Here is a 25,346-nt window from a genome sequence, read left to right on the forward strand (position 1 = left end):
GCCACCGTGCACCCCTATTTCCTATCACTTTTAAGTGTAAAGAAGTGAATTTTGAGCCCATGCTCATATACAATAAATGTATGGATACATGCTGCATTAACACACACATGTTTTGGTTGATGGCTTATTAACTACAGATGCTAATAAATGCCTTAAACAAATAAGTGGTGCTTATGATGCCTTAAAATAGTATACCTTATTTTAAAGTGTTACCTATAATTGTATTACATATATTCTTCTTTGACTCACTTGTGCAGACGCTGGTGAAGCTCCTGACCTCCTCAGACACCAGTGTGTTACTGGGAGCTCTGCTGGCTCTCACCTCCTTGGCCCAGTGAGTATACAACACTGGAGCAGGGGTTCCAAACCTCTCAGCCCGGGGCCCCCAAATGACCATACAATCCACCCGGGACCAACCAGTAAAGCCAAATACACTGTAATAATCTCAAGTGGTAAATCTTTTAAAAGTAGGTTTATTTGTATTTATTTTAGTGCTGTTCCATTTCACTACAACATACTGTTTTCAATTAAATAAATAAATATACAGTTATGTAAATTAAAAATGACATTAGGAGCGTATGATTAATAGTATTACTGTTTGTTCAGTCCTGAATGTAGGGAGCAGATTGGGGACCTGCACATTGTGGAAAACCTGCTTGTGATTCTTCAAGAATATGACCTTCTGTCAAAGAGGTTGGAGTGTGTTTCACTGTGATGTATTGTTCACTATTAGTTCTGATATCTTTGTGTATAATGTGTATGTAGCTTTGTCTGGTTTCTCTGAGCGTGTCCTGAGCTCTGGTGTGCCCTCTGCAGGATGTCGGCGGAGCTGCTGCGTCTCCTGACCTCTGTGCGGGGCGTCCGGGAGCAGCTGCGTGCTCTCAGGGCGGTGCCGGTGCTCCTCAGCCTGCTGCACTCTCACCACGTCAAGCTGCTGTGGAGCCTGTGCTGGGTCCTGGTGCAGATGTGTGAGGAGCCTGACACCAGAGCTGAGATCAGGAGCTGGGGAGGGATCCAGCAACTGCTCCGGCTGCTCAGCTGGTCTGTGTTGCACCCTGTTCTGCACACTACATTATACTGCACATGGACACTGAGTGTGGCAGCCATTATCCACTATTACCACCAATGACTTTGTCATGATATTTGTCTTCTTATAAAGTACATGAAGATTTAGACTAAAGTTGTGTTTGGCAGATAAATGTCTAGGCAAGACAAGTTTATTTGTAGGGCACATTTCATCCATCCAACCATCTTCTTCTGCTTATCCGGGGCCGGGTCGCGGGGGCAGCAGACTTCCTCCTCCCCAGACACTTCATCCAACCCCCTTCTTGAACAGAGGGACCACCACCCCGCTCTGCCAGTTCAGAGGCACTGTCCCCGACCGCCACGCCATGTTGCAGAGACGTGTCAGCCAAGACAGTCCTACAACATCCAGAGACTTTAGGTCCTCAGGATCTCATCCACCCCCGGAGCCACTGAGGAGCCAACAACCTCAGTGACTTCAGCCCGGGTGATGGACGAGTCAGCCCCTGAGTCCCCTGTCTCTGCTTCCTCTTCGGAAGATGTGACGGTGGAATTAAGATAAGATAAGATAAGATAATCCTTTATTGTCCACACATGGGGAAATTTCATTGATACAACGCAGGTAGATACAGAGGAAAAGGACAGATAACAGAATATAGGAAGTTTAAAAAACACTCTTAATAGAAGAACTCTTATAAACAAAAACTCCTATAGACAAAACCTCCCATTTCCCAACAAGGGATGGAGGGGAAAAATTAGGATGTCCGTCGGGATAACGTGACGATCTCCGGGTAAGACGATGGTTTCCCCCTCAGTTTCATGAGTTCCTCCTTTGTATAAACGCGCACCAGCGGCGGTGGCCGGGGGGCGCGATGGGGCCGGGGCGGCTAGCTCGGAGCTAGCGCACATCGCAACGACATGACGAAAAACACTCAATAATCCAGCCGAATAAAGTCGAAAGATGTTGAATTAAAGCGATTCCAGCGCGTGTCCCGATCGTACAACTAAAGTAGAAAAAATATTTACAAAATACAAAAGATAAAGCACAATAAGTGGGAAAAAAGAGCGGAGCGTTGCACCGGGCTGCCAGCTGGACCGGCGCGATATCGACTATATCTAGTCGATATTGCTCAACCTCCCGCACGAGCTCAGGCTCCTCCCCCCAGCGAGGTGACGTTCCATGTCCCCAGAGTTAGTCTCTGTGTCTGGAGATCTGGTCGCCGAGGCCCCTGCCGTCGACTGCCGCCCAGATCACTCTGGCCCCTCATGGATCCTCCTGCGGGTGGTGGGCCCACGGGAGGGCGTCCCCATGTTGCTCTTTCGGGCTGTGCCCGGCCGGGCCCAGTGGGGAAAGACCCGGCCACCAGGCCCTCACCGTTGAGCACCCACCCTAGGCCTGGCTCCAGGATGGGGCCCCGGTGACGCCGATCCGGGCGACGTAACTGGCCTTGATCTTGTGCTTGTCATAAGGGGTTTCTGAAACGCTCTTGGTCTGACCCGTCACTTAGGACCTGGTGGCCTTGGGAGACCCGACCAGGGGCCTGAAGCCCCCGACAACACAGCTCCTGGGCTCAATCGGGCGCTCAAACCCCTCCACCACGTTAAGGTGTCGGTTCAAGGAGTGGGAGCACATTTCATACTCAAGGCAATTCAAAGTGATTCACACAACAGGAAAAAAAATGCATTTAAATCACAGGCATGACAGAAAACACAACAGTTTAAGTCATAAAAGAGAAGAGTGCAAATAAAATCCTTTCAGTCACAAACACAGCTAAACAAAACTGTTTTAATCTTAGATTTGAACATTGTCAGAGTAGAACCTGTCTCACATCTTCAGGAAGAATGTTCCAGAATTTAGCTGCATAAAACTGAAACACAGATTCTCCATGTTTAGTCCTGACTCTGGCACCAGCAGGAGGCCGGTCCATGTTTAGTCCTGACTCTGGCACCAGCAGGAGGCCGGTCCATGTTTAGTCCTGACTCTGGCACCAGCAGGAGGCCGCTCCATGTTTAGTCCTGACTCTGGCACCAGCAGGAGGCCGGTCCATGTTTAGTCCTGACTCTGGCACCAGCAGGAGGCCGGTCCATGTTCAGTCCTGACTCTGGCACCAGCAGGAGGCCGGTCCATGTTTAGTCCTGACTCTGGCACCAGCAGGAGGCCGGTCCATGTTTAGTCCTGACTCTGGCACCAGCAGGAGGCCGCTCCATGTTTAGTCCTGACTCTGGCACCAGCAGGAGGCCGCTCCATGTTCAGTCCTGACTCTGGCACCAGCAGGAGGCCGCTCCATGTTTAGTCCTGACTCTGGCACCAGCAGGAGGCCGGTCCATGTTTAGTCCTGACCCTGGCACCAGCAGGAGGCCGGTCCATGTTTAGTCCTGACTCTGGCACCAGCAGGAGGCCGGTCCATGTTCAGTCCTGACTCTGGCACCAGCAGGAGGCCGGTCCATGTTTAGTCCTGACTCTGGCACCAGCAGGAGGCCGGTCCATGTTTAGTCCTGACTCTGGCACCAGCAGGAGGCCGCTCCATGTTTAGTCCTGACTCTGGCACCAGCAGGAGGCCGCTCCATGTTCAGTCCTGACTCTGGCACCAGCAGAAGGCCGCTCCATGTTTAGTCCTGACTCTGGCACCAGCAGGAGGCCGGTCCATGTTTAGTCCTGACTCTGGCACCAGCAGGAGGCCGGTCCATGTTTAGTCCTGACTCTGGCACCAGCAGGAGGCCGGTCCATGTTTAGTCCTGACTCTGGCACCAGCAGGAGGCCGCTCCATGTTTAGTCCTGACTCTGGCACCAGCAGAAGGCCGGTCCATGTTTAGTCCTGACTCTGGCACCAGCAGGATGCCGGTCCATGTTTAGTCCTGACTCTGGCACCAGCAGGAGGCCGCTCCATGTTTAGTCCTGACTCTGGCACCAGCAGGAGGCCGGCCCCTGAGGTCCTCAGAGTCCGAGATGGTTCATATGGCACTAACATGTCTGAGATGTACTTTGGTGCTAGGCCATGGAGAGACTTGTACACAAGCAGAGCTGCTTTAAAGTCTCTTCTCTGAGCCACAGGGGGCAGTGCAGAGACCTGAGAACAGGACTAATGTGATGGTACTTCCTGGTTCTAGTCAGGACTAATGTGATGGTACTTCCTGGTTCTAGTCAGGACCCGAGCAGCAGCGTTCTGGATGAACTGCAGCTGTTTTACAGCTCGTTTGGAGAGACCAGTGAGCGGCCGTTACAGTCTAATCTACTGGAGAGACATGCGTGGAATTGATGTGGCTGTTAAAGTTCACATCTGAGTCCATTATTACCCCCAGATTTGTAACTTGGTTTGTAGGTTTTAGAGCGAGACTCTGGAGGTGACACTAACACTTTCTCTTTGTTTCTGTGACAAAGACGATGATTTCAGTCTTGTCTGAGTTCAGCTGGAGAAAGTTGTTTTGCTCCACACACTGATCTGTTGCACCTGCAGGAGGCCCTCTGGCACCAGCAGGAGGCCGGTCCACACACTGATCTGTTGGATGCAGTGACAGAGTGAATCCACTGGTCCATATTCACCTGCCGACAGTGAAACATAGATCTGACTCGTTTGCATCATTGTGATAGGACACATTTTCACTGCGTGTCATGTGACCTAACAGCAGCATGTAGAGGAACAGAAGGAGACCCAGGACTGACCCTTGGGGCACTCCACAGGTCAAGGGCATGTGGTCTGAGACCCAGTTAAGTACATTTACACATTCTTTACTTAAATTACACAATTTCCTTAACTTTAAAACTTAAAAATATATAAGAAGTTTAATGCTGTAACCCAAAGTGTGGTGTTACATGAAAAATCACGTATTTAAAAAGACATTGTAGAAAAGATTCAGTTGTAGCCATCTGGACATTGTTTTAGTGTGGGAAATACACTTAAAAAGAAGTTACACAAGAACCAGAAGGAGCTCATCAGTCAATTATGCTCCAGGACAAACTCTGACTTCAGGGCAAAACAAAGAGTTATTTTACTGAAATCACTTTTTTAAAAACATTGAATGCCACTTTGATGGGCTGTCCTATATTTCCTGTGAGAAATACATTCTAATTGTTAAACATGTCTTTTAGGCTGTGACAGTGACATAACTATTTACACTATAATTAATTATATTTTTACCATGACAAATGTGTCTTGAATGTGCTGTAGGTTGACAGGTGACACTACCACACATGTTAACGTATTTCAAATTAAAAGAGTTAGACCCAATATAATGTAATGCTTGTGAAATGTCGGAGTCAGGAATCAAACATATAACATAAATATGGATCTATATTTATACATTCAGAGTCACTTAGCTGAGATATACTTTGGTCCCCATCCATATTTGATCTGGTTATCATTGTGCTGTCTGGGCCTTCAGTCAGTACCAGACTCTGACTCTGCACAACAAACTAATGCTGCCTGTTTCAGTTCTGACTCTGCACAACACATTTCAGTGACAGACAGTATGTTGGGGACCGCTCCTCCATTGAGAGCTTGTCCAGTGCAAACGCTGCAGGTCGACTCCAGAAGCAGGAGCTGATGGAGGAGCTGAGCCCACAGGAGCAGCAGGACAACATCGCCGCCCTGCAGGCAGGTCAGTGCAACAACCCAAAATATGTTTACTCTTATTATTGCATTCTGTCAGGACTGGGATTATATTCTTTTATCACAATACTACCTGCTCACAGAATATTGCAATATGCAATTTATCTGCAATACGTTCTCTTTTAAGTGCAGGACATTATGATGACTGTGAAGTATATCCATAATAAATACTGTGATTTTAGACAAAAATCGTTCACACATTAGAATTCACAGAGTTAATGTAATCACCACAGGATCAGTGCTAAAAATAAATCCATGAACACTGAAGCTGGAGGCCATGCCAAATGTTGTGTTTTCTCCCAAATACTATTGTAAAAGCAGCAATTTGTGAGAACAATGAGATATGAAAAGAAATAATAAATAAAATGACTTCAATCCGTAATAACTGAAAGCAGCACTCTGATTGGCTGCACTTGGGTGGTCCTCCCCAGTTTCAATTAACCATTTAAATAAAAAAAGATAATTTAAAGCGGTGCAAGAGCTCCAAAATGAATGCTTTTCTAGAAACCAAAGGGTTTGTGAGTTACGCAGATTTAAAAATCTACTTCCAGTTTCATGGTGTGAAAATCTAGATTCAAGAGATTAATTTTGGACTTGTCTTATTTTCAGCCAGAAAATCAAGAATAAAAAGTTTGCTTGGTTACAAGAGTCATGTCATCAGGTCTTGATAATACACTCATCTTGTTGTGTGACTCCAGCTTGCTGCACAGCTCTGACAGAACTCTGCCTGGACGACTCTTGTGCTCACCACATTGTGCAGGTGATCAGGGCTTTTCACTGCTTCTGTCTGCTCTGCTCTACACTGCAGCAGATAACCTTCACCCTCTGTGCAGGAGAATGGTGTTTTCATTATCGCAAAGTTTATTCTGCCAAAGACTTCTGGAGCGAAGGGTGTCTTACAGGTATAAAACACATTTTTCACGTACGTGTTCATATAAGTTTGTGAGATGATGAATTCTGGAATGGAGGTGAAAGGAAGTGAAATGAAGAAACTGGGATTAACCAACAAATTTCACAAAATATGATATCAGCCTGGTTTAAATACATTTAACGTTGGATCTAACCTTAACCCTTGTTTATTAAAAGGTTGAATAGAGGATTTTTCGCCAATTTGAGAAATCAGTGACAGCCCTTTTTTTTTTTTTAAATGCGCATGCGCACAATGTGCCACACACTCACCCCCCCACCCTCCTGTTCTTTCCAAGAGACCGCCTACCATCAAACCTCGTGCATGAGCATGCAACAACCCCGCTGCTACACGTGCGTTTGTTTATTAGCATCTCTTTGTGTCTCCGCAGATTTCCGTCTCTTCTGAGCTCGTCTTTCTCTGTCGTCCCTCAGCCATTTTTGTACTTGGCGGTCCGAAGCGTGGAGCTACACTGAAGTAACTCACTGCTCGCTTAGCTAAACCATGCATGCGCAGCCAGGGAACGTGCTGATATCCTGGGAACGAGCCAGAGCGAGGCTGCAGGTGTGCAGTAGCACGCAGGGAATGATTGACATGTGGGAGAACTACTCGGCTGTCCACGCCACGAGGAAATGAGACTCAGATTGGTCGCAAAAATCCTCTATTATTTCTTTAATAGGAGAGAGTTACACTTTTTTTTGAAGGTGAAATACAGATTTCTTTCTATGTTTTACTGGACAAGTACTTACAGAAATATTGAGCCCACAATAGTTTTTCATCTTACTTGCAGATATTGCAGACTTTACCACAAAATATACTATTTGTATATGGAGGAGGAACTGAGAATAGTTTTTGACTCCGCACGTCCTCAAAGCTGTGTCAAGCATGTTGTGTGAACACAAGCGAGAGGAGATGGCGCTCGCATTTGTCATTTGTTTGGAAATGTGGCGCGGTGATGCTGCACTGGTACACGGCACGCTCAGCGGACTGACAGGACGTGGCTGCAGTGCCGTTTAAAAAACTGCACCTCTTTGCATCAAGAAGGATCGAGACACGTGTGAAATGCGTATCGTGACATTTAAGACTCGTGATGCTTCATGGAACGAAGCATCATTACTCCCCTAATACAAACACATTCTCTTTGTTTCTGTGACAAAGACGATGATTTCAGTCTTGTCTGAGTTCAGCTGGAGAAAGTTATTCTGCGCCACACACTGATCTGTTACACCAGCAGGAGGCCCTCTGGCACCAGCAGGAGGCCCTCTGGCACCAGCAGGAGGCCGGTCCACACACTGATCTGTTGGATGCAGTGACAGAGTGAATCTACTGGTCCATATTCACCTGTGACAGTGAAACATAGATCTGACTCGTCTGCATAATTGTGATAGGACACATTATTTGCTGCGTATCAACTGACCTAACGGCAGCTGTAGAGGTTGAACAGAAGGGGACCCAGGACTGACCCTTGGGGCATCCCACAGGTCAGGGGCATGTGGTCAATTTCAACAAATCCTTTCTATTCTTCCAGATAGGACCTTAATCAGTTTAGGGCGGGGCCAGTGATGCCCACCCAGTCCTCTAGTCTGGAAGAGGGTCACATGATCGACAGTGTCAAAAGCTGCACTCAGATCTAACAGAATTATCTCCAGTTAATTCAAGTTTCAGGATCACCTTCTCGAGAAAGCCCTCAGTATTTTCCTCCTCGTCACCCTCCGGGACTCCCACGTGATTGTTTCTGTGGGATCTGGAGACCAAATCCAGTATCTTGCTCTTGTTCTCTGCTCACAGTTTCACCACCTCGGGTTTAAGCTCCTGCAACTCATCTATAATGTCTGAGATACGCTGCTCCACCTCAGCAGTGCGCCCGCCGTCTCCTCCTGCCTTCAGGGTCACCACTTCCACTGTCGAGCCAGGAACCGCTCTCAGCCCTGACCTCAGCTCTCAATGACGCCATGTCACGTTGCATTTCACGCTTGTTTAGTTCCGGAAACATGATCTATTTTTTATGCGTTTCCTCATCTCTTACAGCGTCTTGCTCCTCGTTTCTTGGGGTTATGTGGGTGAAACGTAGATTTTTAAGGGAATTGTCAGCAGAGGCGGGGTGCTATGCGTGTGTCTTGTCTAGAGCCATTACTGGAAGAAAATACAAACACTTTCAGTACTATTTCCACCACTGCAGTTTTAGGAAAAACAACACATTTCGATTCTCATCTGAGAGTCATTCTTAATCTGCGATTTATCCTACTGAGTACGACCTGCCCACCGGGGCACTAGAGAGCAGGTCTGAACTCTAGTACAATTTTCTGTTTGACCTGGGCTATTTTATTTATTTATCTTTGTAATTTCTGGTTCTGTTCATATGAAACAAAAAAAGGTTCAACAACTTCTCTGTTAGCAAGAACTAAGGTGAAATAGTTTTGTCAAAATCAAAGGTTGAAAGGACCTTTAGCAACGAGATGAATATTGAAAACTTGAAGACCCAATTCTTAACAAAATAAGGCTCAACATAATGTCAACGTTCAATTTGGATATTTCTTTCAACAGTGACTCTCCCATAGTTAGTATATAGCCCCCTGATGACGGTCTGTTTCTGTTGACAGTGCTATGCATTCAGGGCCTTACGCTTTCTGTTCAGTGTGGAGAGAAACAGACATCTCTTCAAACGGTACAGTTCAGAATGCAGATCTTTTGAACTAAATATGGCCATCATTAATATGTGATCTGTCTCCCCCAGGCTCTTTCCCACCGACCTCTTTGAGCTGTTTATTGACATTGGCCACTACGTCCGGGACCTCGCGGCCTACGAGACTCTGCGGGACAAAGTCTTACTCTACACTGTAAGAAACTCATCAAGCACAGATAGTTCCAGTGGTTAGAGCGTCCACCCTCTGTTGTGCTGCCTGCATGCTGTTGTTGTGTCCTTGGGCAAGACACTTTGACTTTGAGCAGTCAAAATACAATAATACTACTATACTATGACTCAAACAAAGGTGTCCTGCCCAGGAGTGACAGGTGGATTTTACCATCTTCTACTTTAACCTGGTACAAAGCATTTTTCCTTTGGTCAGTACACTGTCCCTGAATAAAGAAACATACCATTTGTACCAGAGGTCAATAGCTAGCTCCTTGTATGGGCTTTATGGGGACAGGAAAAAAAACTTTGTAGAGCATAATTTGTACACAAGGCAATTAAAAAATGCATTCAAATCACAAATACATGACAGAAATCACAAAACCTTAATTTTCTATTCATTCAGTTTAACAATTTAGCTGACATGAATCATGCATTTTGTCCGTGCTTAGTGATCGCCACAGGGCTCAGATGAAGGATTCTTTCTTGTATAGCAGCGCTGCTAAACAATCCGTTCATTTTAAAACACGAAAATGACTAACAATCAAGATTTTCCATTGACGTAACAAGATTATTTATTTCAAATGTATTTGTAAATATTCCATGTAAAAAAACTCTTAACAAATTAACTTTTAAACACTGGACTGGCTCCTCCCACTCTCCCGGTGGCTCCTCCCTCGCTCTCCCGTTTTCATGGATCTATTATATTATTGCGATCTGTGACAGCAGCGTCAAGTCAACACAGCGTCCTACATGTGTCATGCCGTTGTTGACTATCGATTGATGAGTGATCAGTGCTTTTTTAGGTGCTTTGGTTATACAATTGAACACACATTTTTGTATCGGAAAAGCGCGATACAAAAACACTTTTTTTGAATGCATCGCGTTTGAGAGAAATTGCTTCGCATTTTGTGATGCGATGCCGCTTATTCTGAACCCTGCACCAGATGAAAAACAAAATGTATTGGCCCACACTGGCAGACACTCCAGACACTCTTTTTCATATGTATTTGACATTGCCATAGTGACGGGCGTCTCCAGGATGGGCACATCGCTTTTAGATTGATTCATTCCCATGTTTGACCGTCCCTAGACGTCAGCGCGCTATCTGCCTCTGCACACGTCTGTGATGAGCGTATGTATCTTTTACCACAACTCTCTGGTCGACGCCTCCACCTGATGTGTGGAGCTTTTGTATCTGTAACGACGGACCCAGTCTCGTCTACCCCGCCCTAGATTTAGTTTTCGCTAAACGAATTGTCCCAGACAAAACTCAACCAAAGTTTTGGGTATTAAGTTCTAATAGCCACTCTTGATCAGTGGGTCGGTGCGCCAGGCTCTTCCTGGACTTTGCAGTGGCCTCAGTGCTGACTGACAATCTCACCAGCGTGTGTTCTGACCCTCTCCCCAGGCACCTTCTATGTGGCTGCGCTTGGATAGCCGCACAATGGGCTATTGTGTCGAGTGGAAATGTTCAAATGTGTCTAAATAGTAGTTTCAGAATTGTAAGGAATTTCTCTAACAAAATTTAAAGGTGCTATTTTTAGGCTATCCGTCAAATAGTTTAAGTTAAGTCACAAAGACATGACAGAAATCACAAAACAGTTAAATGCACTTTAGACACTAAGAAAGGGCAGAAATTATGCAAGAAGAGATTATTAAACATGTATATATATGTACTGTATGAGAATCAGAATCAGAATAGGGTTTATTGCCATTTGTCGATAAACAAAATGTACAAACATAGGAACTTGTCCTGGTGATTCAGTGCAACACAAACAACAAAACATTGAACACTGAGCACTAAACGGCATGATATGTACATAATAAAGTATAGGGTATAAAGTTATGTAGTGCAATATGAAGTGGTGATATGTACATGATAAAATATAAAGTTAAGTAGGGCAATAGGAAGTGCTTAGGCAGTGTTCATGAGTTCAACGGCAGAGGGAAAGAAACTGTTCTTGTGACGGGAGGTTCTGGTCCGTATGGACCGTAGCCTCCTGCCTGAGGGGAGTGGCCTCCTGCCTGAGGGGAGTGGCCTCCTGCCTGAGGGGAGTGGCTCAAATAGTCCGTGTCCAGGGTGAGAAGGGTCGGCTGTGATCCGACCTGCATGACCCAGAGTCCTGGAAACGTGCAGGTCCTGCAGAGATGGAAGTTCGCAGCCGATCACCTTCTCAGCAGAGCGCACAATGTGCTGTAGTCTCTTTTTGTCCCTGGCTGTGGCTCCAGCGTACCACACAGTGATGAAGGAGGTGAGGATGGACTCAATGATGGCCATGTAGAACTGCACCATCATCTCTGCTGTCAGATTGGCCATCCTCAGCTGCCGCAGGAAGTACATCCTCTGCTGGGCCTTCCCGGTAAGAGAGCTGATGGTGGGCCCCCATTTGAGGTCCCGGGTGATGGTGGTACCAAGAAAGCGGAGGGAGTCCACAGTGGAGATGGGGAAGTCTGAGATGGTGATGGTGAGGGGCTGGGGGGCTGTGACTTTCCTGAAGTCCACGATCATCTCCACTGTCTTCTGGACTTTGAGCTCCAGGTTGTTACCGCTGCACCAGGACACCAGCCGCTCCGCCTCATGTAGACAGACTCATCTCCCTCCAAGATGAGCCTGATGAGGGTGGTGTTGTCATGGTGATGAGGGTGGTGTCGTCCGCAAACTTGATCAGTTTTACGTCGTGGCTGGAGGTGCAGCAGTTTGTGTACAATCTCCCGTAGATTTCTGTCCACTTCTGCGTCAGCTCGAACTGTCTTTCTCCGTCTTCATTTTGCCCCGTACACTGAGGGAACTATATTATGATAGATCCATGCGCTTAGGCACGCGGAAACGTGGGAACGAGCCTGACGCGGCTGCAGGTGAGCGATAGGTGCGTTTTATGATTGATACGTGGCAGGACAAATGATTTATCCACGCCACGAGGAAATATGATACAAAATTTGCTGAAAAAAATCGTCCATACCACCTTTAAGGTGGCCGGGGTGACACTGTCTGGTCCAGCAGCTTTTCGCGTGTTGGATTTGCGGAATAGTCTCCACTCCTGTTCCTGAACTGTAAGAGGGGTGGGGAGGTGGGGGGACCGGGGTGGGGTGGCCACAGTGGGGGAGGGGGTGTCAAATCTGCAGTAGAAAGAGTTGAGTTGTTGGGCCAGTTTCTGTACATGTGTATACATATTTGTATATATATCAGGGGTCATCTCTACGTACATTCAGGGATGGCGTGCGTCCACGCGGCGAGCGCAGAAAAGCTTAATGCGGCAGACGCGGCACAGCAACTAATCAGAGATTACACTCTACTGACGTGCTACGCACCTGGAAAAAGGCCCAAAACAAACCCTGCAAGGATAAACAAAATTTTTAAAAATCCTCAAGATTCAGCTCTTGGAGCAAATAAAGATATTCACTAAACTCTGCTCAGCCCTAAAGTATCTGACTCTGATCTTCTCTGATCCTGACTCTGAGGCCTGTGTCCAATGGATGAAAAGGCCGAGAAGAGTTGATGTGTCTAAATGATTTCAGCATTATAATACTGCCTTCACCCATGAGCTAAAACTGTCATTACATACCAACATTGTGAATACAATTGTGTTTTATGATACAGTGTTCACTGGTAATACATTTACATGTCTATGTCTTTATTTTTATTTATCATTTCCATGATTCCATAAGTTTTGGGCAGCCAATGTTCTGATGTCTTGATGGTGGATAAACTTATACACATGTAATAGTGTGTTTAGACTTATACACCATGTAATAGTGTGTTTAGACTTATACACCATGTAATAGTGTGTTTAGACTTATACACATATAATAGTGTGTTTAGACTTATACACATGTAATAGTGTGTTTAGACTTATACACATATAATAGTGTGTTTAGACTTATACACATGTAATAGTGTGTTTAGACTTATACACCATGTAATAGTGTGTTTAGACTTATACACCATGTAATAGTGTGTTTAGACTTATACACATGTAATAGTGTGTTTAGACTTATACACATGTAATAGTGTGTTTAGACTTATACACATGTAATAGTATGTTTAGACTTATACACCATGTAATAGTGTGTTTAGACTTATACACATGTAATAGTGTGTTTAGACTTATACACATGTAATAGTGTGTTTAGACTTATACACATGTAATAGTGTGTTTAGACTTATACACATGTAATAGTGTGTTTAGACTTATACACCATGTAATAGTGTGTTTAGACTTATACACATGTAATAGTGTGTTTAGACTTATACACCATGTAATAGTGTGTTTAGACTTATACACATGTAATAGTGTGTTTAGACTTATACACATGTAATAGTGTGTTTAGACTTATACACATGTAATAGTATGTTTAGACTTATAAACCATGTAATAGTGTGTTTAGACTTATACACATGTAATAGTGTGTTTAGACTTATACACATGTAATAGTGTGTTTAGACTTATAAACCATGTAATAGTGTGTTTAGACTTATACACATGTAATAGTGTGTTTAGACTTATACACATGTAATAGTGTGTTTAGACTTATACACATGTAATAGTGTGTTTAGACTTATACACATGTAATAGTGTGTTTAGACTGATACACATGTAATAGTGTGTTTAGACTTATACACATGTAATAGTGTGTTTAGACTTATAAACCATGTAATAGTGTGTTTAGACTTATACACATGTAATAGTGTGTTTAGACTTATACACATGTAATAGTGTGTTTAGACTTATAAACCATGTAATAGTGTGTTTAGAATAAACATACTAAATAAGTACCTTAAAAAGCCCCCAAAAATGTTTAAGATATAAAAGGGAAGAGTGCAAAGACAAAACTGTTTTTAGCTTCGAACTTCACAAGCTGCAAACATGTAATTAAGTTTGATTGTAAAAATGCTCCATATCATACTGCTATTGCTCTTGCCTGTAGGAGGAGGATCTGGAGAGCCTGAGGGACAGTATTGTGGCTGTGGACCAGAACAGGCCTCCTCTCAGGGTCATCAGTGGATACTCCATACTGGATCATCTGGGCACTGGGGCCTTTGGGAGTGTCTTCAAGGTAAACTCGTTGTTGTTCTTGTTGTTCTTGTTGTTCTTGTTGTTTTTTTTTACCTCAAGTAAGTCATTTTCAGAATATTTTATCAATTGGAATCATGTGGGACTCCAAGAATGGCCACCTAGCTCAGTCAGGTCTGTTGGGCTGCGGTCAAATCTATATTACGATTTCACCTGTGGAATGTCGACATTTCTGTGTGTGAGCAGACATTAAATGAGCTTGGATTTATTTATTGAAAATGTCTAATCAACCAAACAAGAAGAACAATGCCACTCAGAGCCAGGTAAAGCTAACTATCCCCCCCCCCTCCATGTGATACATATTATTGCCCTTGAAAGTTCTGATTTATAAGCTTTTATACATATTTCTGTCAAAGGGTTATAATGGTGATTATGTTGTTTAATTTCTTGATTATAATGACTCCTTATTTGTAAATGTCCTGTTTCTCCAAGTCAAAAGATTTTTTAAATACATCAAAGCTTTTCATGTGATTTCCTTTTACAACCTGGTAGAAAACCTTTATACCTTTTGTAATCCAGACTTTAAATCTTAAATCTAGGCTATTACCATATGAGCAAAACCTTTTCATGAGCACAAAGATTGTAACATCTTTGTTTAGTTTGTATGTTTGGATCAGCTCCTTCCATGTTGTAAGAACAGATTTCACCCAGGGATTCTTCACTTCCTCCAAAATGACTCAAGCGTCTGTCATCTGCAGTAAGGCCTGTACAATTCAATTCAATTTATTTTGTAACGCCCAAAATCTCAACAGCAGTTGCCTCGAAGGGCAACAGTAAAAAACAAATGAAACAATGTTTGTAGGAATTTAGCAAGTGGATAATGACCCAGCATCCTCCGTCCTTAGACCTTCCTTCTCGGCAATCAAAAAGTACAAACCTTTTGGGGAAAAATAGAAACCTCTGGGAAGGTAGGACAGCTGGACAAGCTGCAGATGGCCATGGACTGATGCGCTTCCATTTGCAGATAGACTGTGGGGCCAGAACCACTTAAGAGGAGAGAGGGAGGTTCATCTAGCAAGACAATTCATCCAATCCAGGCAGATGAAGAGCATCCACGGGTCAGCATCAGTACCACATTCCAGAAAGACAAAAACACTAACAATGAACGGACACAGGTGAACCAAAGTATTCAATATTGTTGAAAAGACTTATCAGAGGATAGAGCTCAAGCTGTCATACTTCCCCCAGAGTTGCTCCTAGGGCAGCGGAGCTGAAACTGTAGTTTTATATTTCTGTTCCTAACTGGTGTGACCATAAGTCATTTGAAAGAGGAACGTTTTAAGCCTGGACTTAAATGAAGAGACTGTGTCGGACTCATGACCAAGGTTATGTACCAAACAGAGCTGACCTGAGATTCAAGGTCTGGATTAAAAGGTATTTTATTACCTTACCCATTATTTTATTAAATTCACCAGATTGTAAAAGAAAATCACATAAAAAGCTTTGATATGTAGAAAGAATCAAATAAAGAGTTATTATAACTAAGAAATTAAACAAAGTAATGACCATTATAGCCCTCTTACCAAATGTATTATAAAGGCATATAAATCAGACCTTTCAAGGGGAATAACATTTAAACTGTATCAATGCATTGCTAATCGGGAGAGCTAATCTACTAAACATATTAAAAACAAATGGGAAAAAGTTGATAACCTTGTTTTACAGATGAAATCATCACAAAATCACATGCCTGGAGTGAGTTTTGTTGAATAAAAGGGTCACATCACACACCATGTTAAAGTGCAAATTATTCACAATGAAGGACTGTCCTTTTGCTCAGAAATATTGGATTGAAATGAATAATGCACTGCAGACTGATTTTGACATTTCCATCCCTCACAATGTTTACTGTGTACTTGGGCCTCAAAACTCCTGCCATGGACACAATAAATGGATAACTTTGGAGCGTACTTTTGGCTGCAGGAAAAAAAACGTCACAAAAAAATGAATGACACAAACATCACCAATGATCAAGGACTGGACTGGTGAAGGAACAGACATCAGGCAAATGGAAAAAAAGGACATTCAGATTTAATTTGGAAATAGAAAATCTTTGGACTAAAGTGGCTTGACTTTTATTTTAATTAAAATGTGCCGTGATTTTGTTTCTATTGATGTTAAGTTGTGTTCTTCTTTTGCTCTCTCATGTTGTGTTCTGTAATGCTCTATGTTTATGAATGTAATCCTATCTTTTTTAATCTTATTGGAATCATGTGAACCATGCAGCAATGTGTCTTTAACTAGAGTGAAGAAGATACAAGCTAGGACATGTCATGATGAGAGTGGTGAAGATTTGTGATTAGTCAGGGGAAGACAGCTAATCATTTTTTGAGGTGCAAACAACATTATAGCACAATTAAAGCGTTGTTGTAATGTGTGCCAGGTGAGGAAGCAAGGCATTCAGACCCTGCTGGCTCTAAAGGAGGTGAACCTACACAACCCGGCCTTTGGGAAAGACAAGAAGTCCAGAGACAGCAACGTGGACAAGATCATCTCAGAGCTCAGCATCATCAGAGAACAGGCACAAAACACAAATGCTTCTGATACACTTGCTGCCTGACCAGTTCATCACTCACATGTCTTTATTCACTCTTGGTAGATGGCTCATCCAAATATTGTCAAGTATTACAAGACATTTCTGGAAGGTAAGTATTCACGGGTCCGAAGTGACGTCACAGTGGCAAAAGTGTCCTTCCCCGGCCGATCATGACGTCCTAGTCGAAAAAAGCCCATACACTGCCCCTAGTGGTTAACACAGGAAATGCGCTGCCTTGAGGGTTAGTATTGAGAGAGCAGAAACATAGAATATTTGTCAAAAAGATAACTTTCACATGCAACACTTCAGATTTAAAAATAAAACATGAATTATTTGAAGTAATTTAAAAGTAAGTACCTGTTGTAGAAAAAGATTCAGTTGTTTCATCTGGACTCTATTTTTAGGAAAAACAAAACGTTTCGACACTCATCCGAGAGTCATTCTCAATCTGCGAATCAAGGCCAGGAACTCAGATATTTATCCTACTCTGGGTAGGACCTCCTGATAAAGGGTGTTAAACCCTGGTTTCTGTTTAAGGACGGATTTTCCTTTTTAACAAAGCTTCCTAACTCCTCTTTCAAACCATCTGTTCTCCTGCTTAGAATCTTCTCCTCACTGTCTTTGGTAGAGTGGTTTGTGTCTTTAAGATGCAGATGCACGGCGCTCTGTGGTCCTGAACTCCAGTGTCTTCTGTGCTGATAAAGCCTCTTGTGCAGTGGCTCTTTAGTCCCACTATGTGGCGCTCTTCACACTTTTCTTCACTGCATTGGACAGAATAAACTACACTAGAATAAACAGGGATTTTGTGTTGTCTAAAAAATCTTTGCACTTTTTCAGACAGTCTAGAGACATAAGGGATAGAAACACCCTTCCTTCTCTGTTCTGTTTCCCTTTTGTCCCTTTTTTCCTGTTTTTTGGTTCTCTTCACTCCCCTCAAGAGCCCAAGCGGGTTAGTCACAGGCTGAGAGGGCATTCCGGATGTGTTTTTCCTCTTTCCTCTTGTCCTCTGAGCTGGTGGGCTCCTCTTGTCCTCTGAGCTGGTGGACACCTCTTGTCCTCTGAGCTGGTGGACACCTCTTGTCCTCTGAGCTGGTGGGCTCCTCTTGTCCTCTGAGCTGGTGGACACCTCTTGTCCTCTGAGCTGGTGGGCACCTCTTGTCCTCTGAGCTGGTGGACACCTCTTGTCCTCTGAGCTGGTGGGCTCCTCTTGTCCTCTGAGCTGGTGGACACCTCTTGTCCTCTGAGCTGGTGGGCTCCTCTTGTCCTCTGAGCTGGTGGGCTCCTCTTGTCCTCTGAGCTGGTGGGCTCCTCTTGTCCTCTGAGCTGGTGGACACCTCTTGTCCTCTGAGCTGGTGGGCTCCTCTTGTCCTCTGAGCTGGTGGGCTCCTCTTGTCCTCTGAGCTGGTGGGCTCCTCTTGTCCTCTGAGCTGGTGGACACCTCTTGTCCTCTGAGCTGGTGGACACCTCTTGTCCTCTGAGCTGGTGGGCTCCTCTTGTCCTCTGAGCTGGTGGACACCTCTTGTCCTCTGAGCTGCTCTGATCACCTCCAGCTTGTGCTGTAGTGGGTGGTTAGAGCCAAACAGCAGGTCCTGATCTGAGTGTGTGAGGTTTCCTGTATTATTCTATTTGGAGCTTCCCGTCCTCTCCTCTGATCGTGGAACTATCAAGAAAGGCCAAGCGGTTCTCCTTAGAGTCTTCTCTTGTAAACCTGATGTTCAGGTCCACAGCGTTGATGTGCTCTGAGAAGGCTCCTGCTCTTGTTTCTTGATTGTAACAAATGTATCATCAACGTAGCGGAACCAAAGTTTTGGGGCAATGCCTGAAAAGGAGGTTCGTGCCTTCTTCTCAAAGTGGAAGAACTGTGATTGCCAGGAGGCCAAACATTACCGTGTGTTGGACTGTCATATTGTAAATACTGTACGGAAATTAACAGGGCAACGCAAACTGTTTTTGAAACCACATCCCACTCAGTTTTGTTTTGGAATAATGTACTTGGGCCTCAAAGCCCCCACCATGGACACAGTGGATGGATACCTTTGGAACATTCTCCGGGCAGCTGTGAAGGCGACGATTACAGACTGGACTAATATAACAGCCATATGCACAATGGGGACAATAACCTCATGACTCAACTTGAAAATATAAATTTGTATGATGCCACGCCCTTATTTTCTACTTTTACTCCTTTTCTTGCATTATGTTTTACCTGGTCCGGCTCATTCTTTGCGTTGTTTTTTTTGTCTTTTCTTTTTCTGTTGATCCATTTTCTAATTTAAAAACATAAAAAATGACCTTGAGTTTTGGACAAACGTTGAAAGAAATTGCATTTAATTAACATTAAAATAAATGTTTACGCTTTAGGCCTTACAAACTCGGATGTACTGCAGTATCTGATTTAGAACACCACAATTTACAAACTTAAAGAACTAAACTTTAAAGCTTAAATTCTGACTAACTAGTATTAGTTCTGTTTCCCATCAAAGTCTGATGACTCAAAAATGGCACTTGTTTGGTTGAATAACCCATCTTTAATTTTCATCCCTTTTATCAGATACTTTTAATGTTTTCAATAAATGATTTCCCCCCAGGTCATGTGACATGTTAGTTGATGTTAGTTGTGGATTGTGTGACTGTGGGGTCCATGTGTGTGGTTTCAGGGGAGAGGCTGTACATTGTGACATGGATTGTGTGACTGTGGGGTCCATGTGTGTGGTTTCAGGGGAGAGGCTGTACATTGTGACATGGATTGCGTGACTGTGGGGTCCATGTGTGTGGTTTCAGGGGAGAGGCTGTACATTGTGACATGGATTGTGTGACTGTGGGGTCCATGTGTGTGGTTTCAGGGGAGAGGCTGTACATTGTGACATGGATTGTGTGACTGTGGGGTCCATGTGTGTGGTTTCAGGGGAGAGGCTGTACATTGTGACATGGATTGTGTGACTGTGGGGTCCATGTGTGTGGTTTCAGGGGAGAGGCTGTACATTGTGACATGGATTGTGTGACTGTGGGGTCCATGTGTGTGGTTTCAGGGGAGAGGCTGTACATTGTGACATGGATTGTGTGACTGTGGGGTCCATGTGTGTGGTTTCAGGGGAGAGGCTGTACATTGTGACATGGATTGTGTGACTGTGGGGTCCATGTGTGTGGTTTCAGGGGAGAGGCTGTACATTGTGACATGGATTGTGTGACTGTGGGGTCCATGTGTGTGGTTTCAGGGGAGAGGCTGTACATTGTGACATGGATTGTGTGACTGTGGGGTCCATGTGTGTGGTTTCAGGGGAGAGGCTGTACATTGTGACATGGATTGTGTGACTGTGGGGTCCATGTGTGTGGTTTCAGGGGAGAGGCTGTACATTGTGACATGGATTGTGTGACTGTGGGGTCCATGTGTGTGGTTTCAGGGGAGAGGCTGTACATTGTGACATGGATTGTGTGACTGTGGGGTCCATGTGTGTGGTTTCAGGGGAGAGGCTGTACATTGTGACATGGATTGTGTGACTGTGGGGTCCATGTGTGTGGTTTCAGGGGAGAGGCTGTACATTGTGACATGGATTGTGTGACTGTGGGGTCCATGTGTGTGGTTTCAGGGGAGAGGCTGTACATTGTGACATGGATTGTGTGACTGTGGGGTCCATGTGTGTGGTTTCAGGGGAGAGGCTGTACATTGTGACATGGATTGTGTGACTGTGGGGTCCATGTGTGTGGTTTCAGGGGAGAGGCTGTACATTGTGACATGGATTGTGTGACTGTGGGGTCCATGTGTGTGGTTTCAGGGGAGAGGCTGTACATTGTGACATGGATTGTGTGACTGTGGGGTCCATGTGTGTGGTTTCAGGGGAGAGGCTGTACATTGTGACATGGATTGTGTGACTGTGGGGTCCATGTGTGTGGTTTCAGGGGAGAGGCTGTACATTGTGACATGGATTGTGTGACTGTGGGGTCCATGTGTGTGGTTTCAGGGGAGAGGCTGTACATTGTGACATGGATTGTGTGACTGTGGGGTCCATGTGTGTGGTTTCAGGGGAGAGGCTGTACATTGTGACATGGATTGTGTGACTGTGGGGTCCATGTGTGTGGTTTCAGGGGAGAGGCTGTACATTGTGACATGGATTGTGTGACTGTGGGGTCCATGTGTGTGGTTTCAGGGGAGAGGCTGTACATTGTGACATGGATTGTGTGACTGTGGGGTCCATGTGTGTGGTTTCAGGGGAGAGGCTGTACATTGTGACATGGATTGTGTGACTGTGGGGTCCATGTGTGTGGTTTCAGGGGAGAGGCTGTACATTGTGACATGGATTGTGTGACTGTGGGGTCCATGTGTGTGGTTTCAGGGGAGAGGCTGTACATTGTGACATGGATTGTGTGACTGTGGGGTCCATGTGTGTGGTTTCAGGGGAGAGGCTGTACATTGTGACATGGATTGTGTGACTGTGGGGTCCATGTGTGTGGTTTCAGGGGAGAGGCTGTACATTGTGACATGGATTGTGTGACTGTGGGGTCCATGTGTGTGGTTTCAGGGGAGAGGCTGTACATTGTGACATGGATTGTGTGACTGTGGGGTCCATGTGTGTGGTTTCAGGGGAGAGGCTGTACATTGTGATGGAGCTTATCGAGGGCGTTCCTTTGGCTGAGCACCTGAGCTCTTTGAAGGAGAAGAACCAGAGCTTCACTGAAGACAGGCTGTGGAACATCTTCATCCAGGTCAGCTCGTAACCCTCCCAGTGTACGTAGGCATTACCAATCAAAGATACATTGGGTTATGATCACTTACATACATTGCAGATGTAATATGCTTTTAAAACTTTTTAAAACTGCGCCATAATAAATTAACCCCCGACCCCGCATCAGCTGATGGGCGATCAGCTGAGCAAATGAAAAAATGACTACACTCCATTAACAATACACATCACAACAATGAACATCACAACCTGTGCTACAAGCTCCACAGACTCCTCCCCTCTGCTGTCACTCGTCTGTACTCTGACATTTACTGTACGCTCAGCTTTAATGGCCTTTTAACAGTGTTTCCACCTCATGAGTTTATTTAAAGTTGTTTTTTGAATGAGTCTTGTATGTTTGAGTACATTCTGTATTGTCCTGCAACTCGACTGCTCAGAAAATTCCTGTTTTCACCTACATAGTGTGATTATTTGAAACATAAGGCTCCGAGTGACACATGTATGGTTCCTTTTTGAACCATACATGTGTCACTTATGTTTCATGAACTCCCAAAAATAAAAACATGTAAATGACAATCTGCTGCTTGTCACTGTGAAGTGTCTCTTAGAAGAGGCGGGGCGTGCTGCTCGGTGGTCGTGTGGTTGGGGCGCAGCACACATATACACACATAATTATGCAGCCGGCCACAGTGTTGTGGGTTCCAGTCCCGACTCGACTATTTGCTGCGTGTCCTCCCTTCTCTCTCATCCCCCCTTACGCTCTCATCTGTCCTAAAGCCTACAGGCCAAAAAATAGAGACGGGGCAGTTCTGCAGCTTTAGACAGGAAGTGAATGGACCTGTTTCTAAGACAGTTTAGATCAACATTGTGTTTATGAAAAATACAAACTGTAAAATGAAGATCTACGTATGTTATAGTTCATGCGCATGCCCCTCCCCCGTGCACATGCCACTCCCCCGTGCACATGCCACTCCCCCGTGCACATGCCACTCCCCCGTGCACATGCCACTCCCCCGTGTGGACTGTTACAACACACACGTGCGTTTGTTTATTAGCACAACGGAGCGCATCGCATCTCTCGTCTCCCGTAGATTTCTGTCCACTTCTGCGTCAGCTCCAACTGTCTTTCTCCGTCTTCATTTTGCCCCGTACACTGAGGGAACTATATTATGATAGATCCATGCGCTTAGGCACGCGGAAACGTGGGGATGAACCGCACGCGGCTGCAGGTGAGCGATAGGTGTGTTTTATGATTGATACGTGGCAGGACAAATGATTTATCCACAACACGAGGAAATATGATACAAAATTTGCTGAAAAAAATCGTCCATTCCACCTTTAACATTAAAAGATGTTACTCGAACATTTTCAGATGCCATTGTATTAGCCATAGTGGAATCTTTCTTGTAAATCTGCTTTTATTACAGAGCTGTTGTTAAATTGTAAATCTTTGAGGATCCAAGCATCCATAAACTTGACCACATTATTCCCTTCAGTTTCCTCTGGATGACCATTAATCTGCAGGGTAGAAACCAGTCTTTCAAGTCGAATATCTTCCTTTTCAGCTGTTGTGTGGCTCAGTCATCCAGTTGATAGTCTTAGAAATGAAGCCTGCGTAAGTCCACCCAGGGACAAACAGAGACTACAGCGTATCGTGCGCTCTGCTGAGCGGCAGACAGAGTGGAAAAGTCTCTGTACATCTCAGTAGAGGACAACAAAATTACATGTCAGGAAAATGTGTCATAACATCATGTGAAAATACTCATTATTCACAAGGAAATGTTGACTGATGGAGTAAATCAGGCAAAAAACGATCCTGTCCTGTCACTCAAAAATATTGGACCTGAGGTTCACAATGCACTGCAGACTTTCTTTGATATTGTCATCTTTCTGAATTTTAGAACTATGTATTTGGGCCTGGAAACTCCTGCCATGCACACAGTGAAGAGTCCTTTGGACTGCCCTTTTGGTGGTGGGAAAGGATGGTTGACACAAAACAAATAGAGATGACAAAATTGACAGACTTTGGACTGGTTGGGACAGTTAATTTGATTTGAATATGCCTTTATTTTGTTTTTGAATGTTTGGTTGATATGCATTTGTTTATTTCTTTTGCTCACTGAGGTTGGCGGGGCTGTTACGTGTAGGCACTGGTAGGTGAGGAGGCAGGTAGAATTTATATTGAATTCCAATCGACCACCACCAACACACACTCAATTCAATTCAATTTATTTTTGTAACGTCCAAAATCACAGTTTCCTCTGAGGGCGACAGTGAAAAACGGATAAAACAATGTCCGTGGGGACGAGGGACAATGTCCCAGAGTCCTCTGTCCTCAGATCCTCCTTCTGCAGGAAAAAATACAAAAATGTAGTATAAACCTGGAGGAGTTCCAGAGTGAAGGAGAGATCTGACTCTCACAGACGAGAGAGACAGTGGAGCTGGAGCCACCCGGGAGGAGAACCAGTCCTTCAGGAGGAGAACCAGGTTCTTCAGGAGGAGAACCAGGTTCTTCAGGAGGAGAACCAGTTCATCAGGAGGAGAACCAGGTTCATCAGGAGGAGAACCAGTTCTTCAGGAGGAGAACCAGTTCATCAGGAGGAGAACCAGTCCTTCAGGAGGAGAACCAGGTTCTTCAGGAGGAGAACCAGGTTCTTCAGGAGGAGAACCAGTTCATCAGGAGGAGAACCAGTCCTTCAGGAGGAGAACCAGGTTCTTCAGGAGGAGAACCAGTTCATCAGGAGGAGAACCAGTCCTTCAGGAGGAGAACCAGGTTCTTCAGGAGGAGAACCAGTTCATCAGGAGGAGAACCAGTCCTTCAGGAGGAGAACCAGGTTCTTCAGGAGGAGAACCAGTTCATCAGGAGGAGAACCAGTCCTTCAGGAGGAGAACCAGGTTCTTCAGGAGGAGAACCAGTTCATCAGGAGGAGAACCAGTCCTTCAGGAGGAGAACCAGGTTCTTCAGGAGGAGAACCAGTTCATCAGGAGGAGAACCAATCCTTCAGGAGGAGAACCAGGTTCTTCAGAATGAGAACCAGTTCTTCAGGAGGAGAACCAGTTCATCAGGAGAACAAGTTCTTCAGGAGGAGAACCAGGTTCTTCAGGAGGAGAACCAGTTCATCAGGGGGAGAACCAGTTCTTCAGGAGGAGAACCAGGTTCTTCAGGAGGAGAACCAGTTCATCAGGAGGAGAACCAGTCCTTCAGGAGGAGAACCAGGTTCTTCAGGAGGAGAACCAGGTTCTTCAGGAGGAGAACCAGTTCATCAGGAGGAAAACCAGTCCTTCAGGAGGAGAACCAGGTTCTTCAGGAGGAGAACCAGTTCATCAGGAGGAGAACCAGTCCTTCAGGAGGAGAACCAGGTTCTTCAGGAGGAGAACCAGTTCATCAGGAGGAGAACCAGTCCTTCAGGAGGAGAACCAGGTTCTTCAGGAGGAGAACCAGTTCATCAGGAGGAGAACCAGTCCTTCAGGAGGAGAACCAGGTTCTTCAGGAGGAGAACCAGTTCATCAGGAGGAGAACCAGTCCTTCAGGAGGAGAACCAGGTTCTTCAGGAGGAGAACCAGTTCATCAGGAGGAGAACCAGTCCTTCAGGAGGAGAACCAGGTTCTTCAGGAGGAGAACCAGTTCATCAGGAGGAGAACCAATCCTTCAGGAGGAGAACCAGGTT

The 25,346-nt window shown here is 44.9% G+C and overlaps 1 protein-coding gene across 1 annotated transcript in view; it reads left to right on the forward strand.

Moving 5' to 3' along the window:
* The window catches only part of nek10 (NIMA-related kinase 10), a 56,234-nt gene that overhangs the window by 5,525 nt on the left and 25,363 nt on the right, over nt 1-25,346 (forward strand). The window contains exons 7-18 of the mRNA XM_072460746.1: nt 258-334; nt 607-693; nt 817-1,041; nt 5,480-5,619; nt 6,329-6,390; nt 6,464-6,532; nt 9,138-9,202; nt 9,272-9,374; nt 14,318-14,446; nt 16,847-16,984; nt 17,063-17,108; nt 21,579-21,700. Of these exons, the coding sequence (XP_072316847.1) occupies nt 258-334; nt 607-693; nt 817-1,041; nt 5,480-5,619; nt 6,329-6,390; nt 6,464-6,532; nt 9,138-9,202; nt 9,272-9,374; nt 14,318-14,446; nt 16,847-16,984; nt 17,063-17,108; nt 21,579-21,700 (1,263 nt within the window). The remainder of the gene's footprint in view (nt 1-257; nt 335-606; nt 694-816; nt 1,042-5,479; nt 5,620-6,328; nt 6,391-6,463; nt 6,533-9,137; nt 9,203-9,271; nt 9,375-14,317; nt 14,447-16,846; nt 16,985-17,062; nt 17,109-21,578; nt 21,701-25,346) is intronic.

Source organism: Eucyclogobius newberryi, unplaced genomic scaffold, assembly GCF_026437365.1.
Source record: "Eucyclogobius newberryi isolate DKJ021-1_F unplaced genomic scaffold, fEucNew1.0.hap1 SCAF_3, whole genome shotgun sequence".
Classification (NCBI taxonomy): Eukaryota; Metazoa; Chordata; class Actinopteri; order Gobiiformes; family Gobiidae; genus Eucyclogobius; species Eucyclogobius newberryi.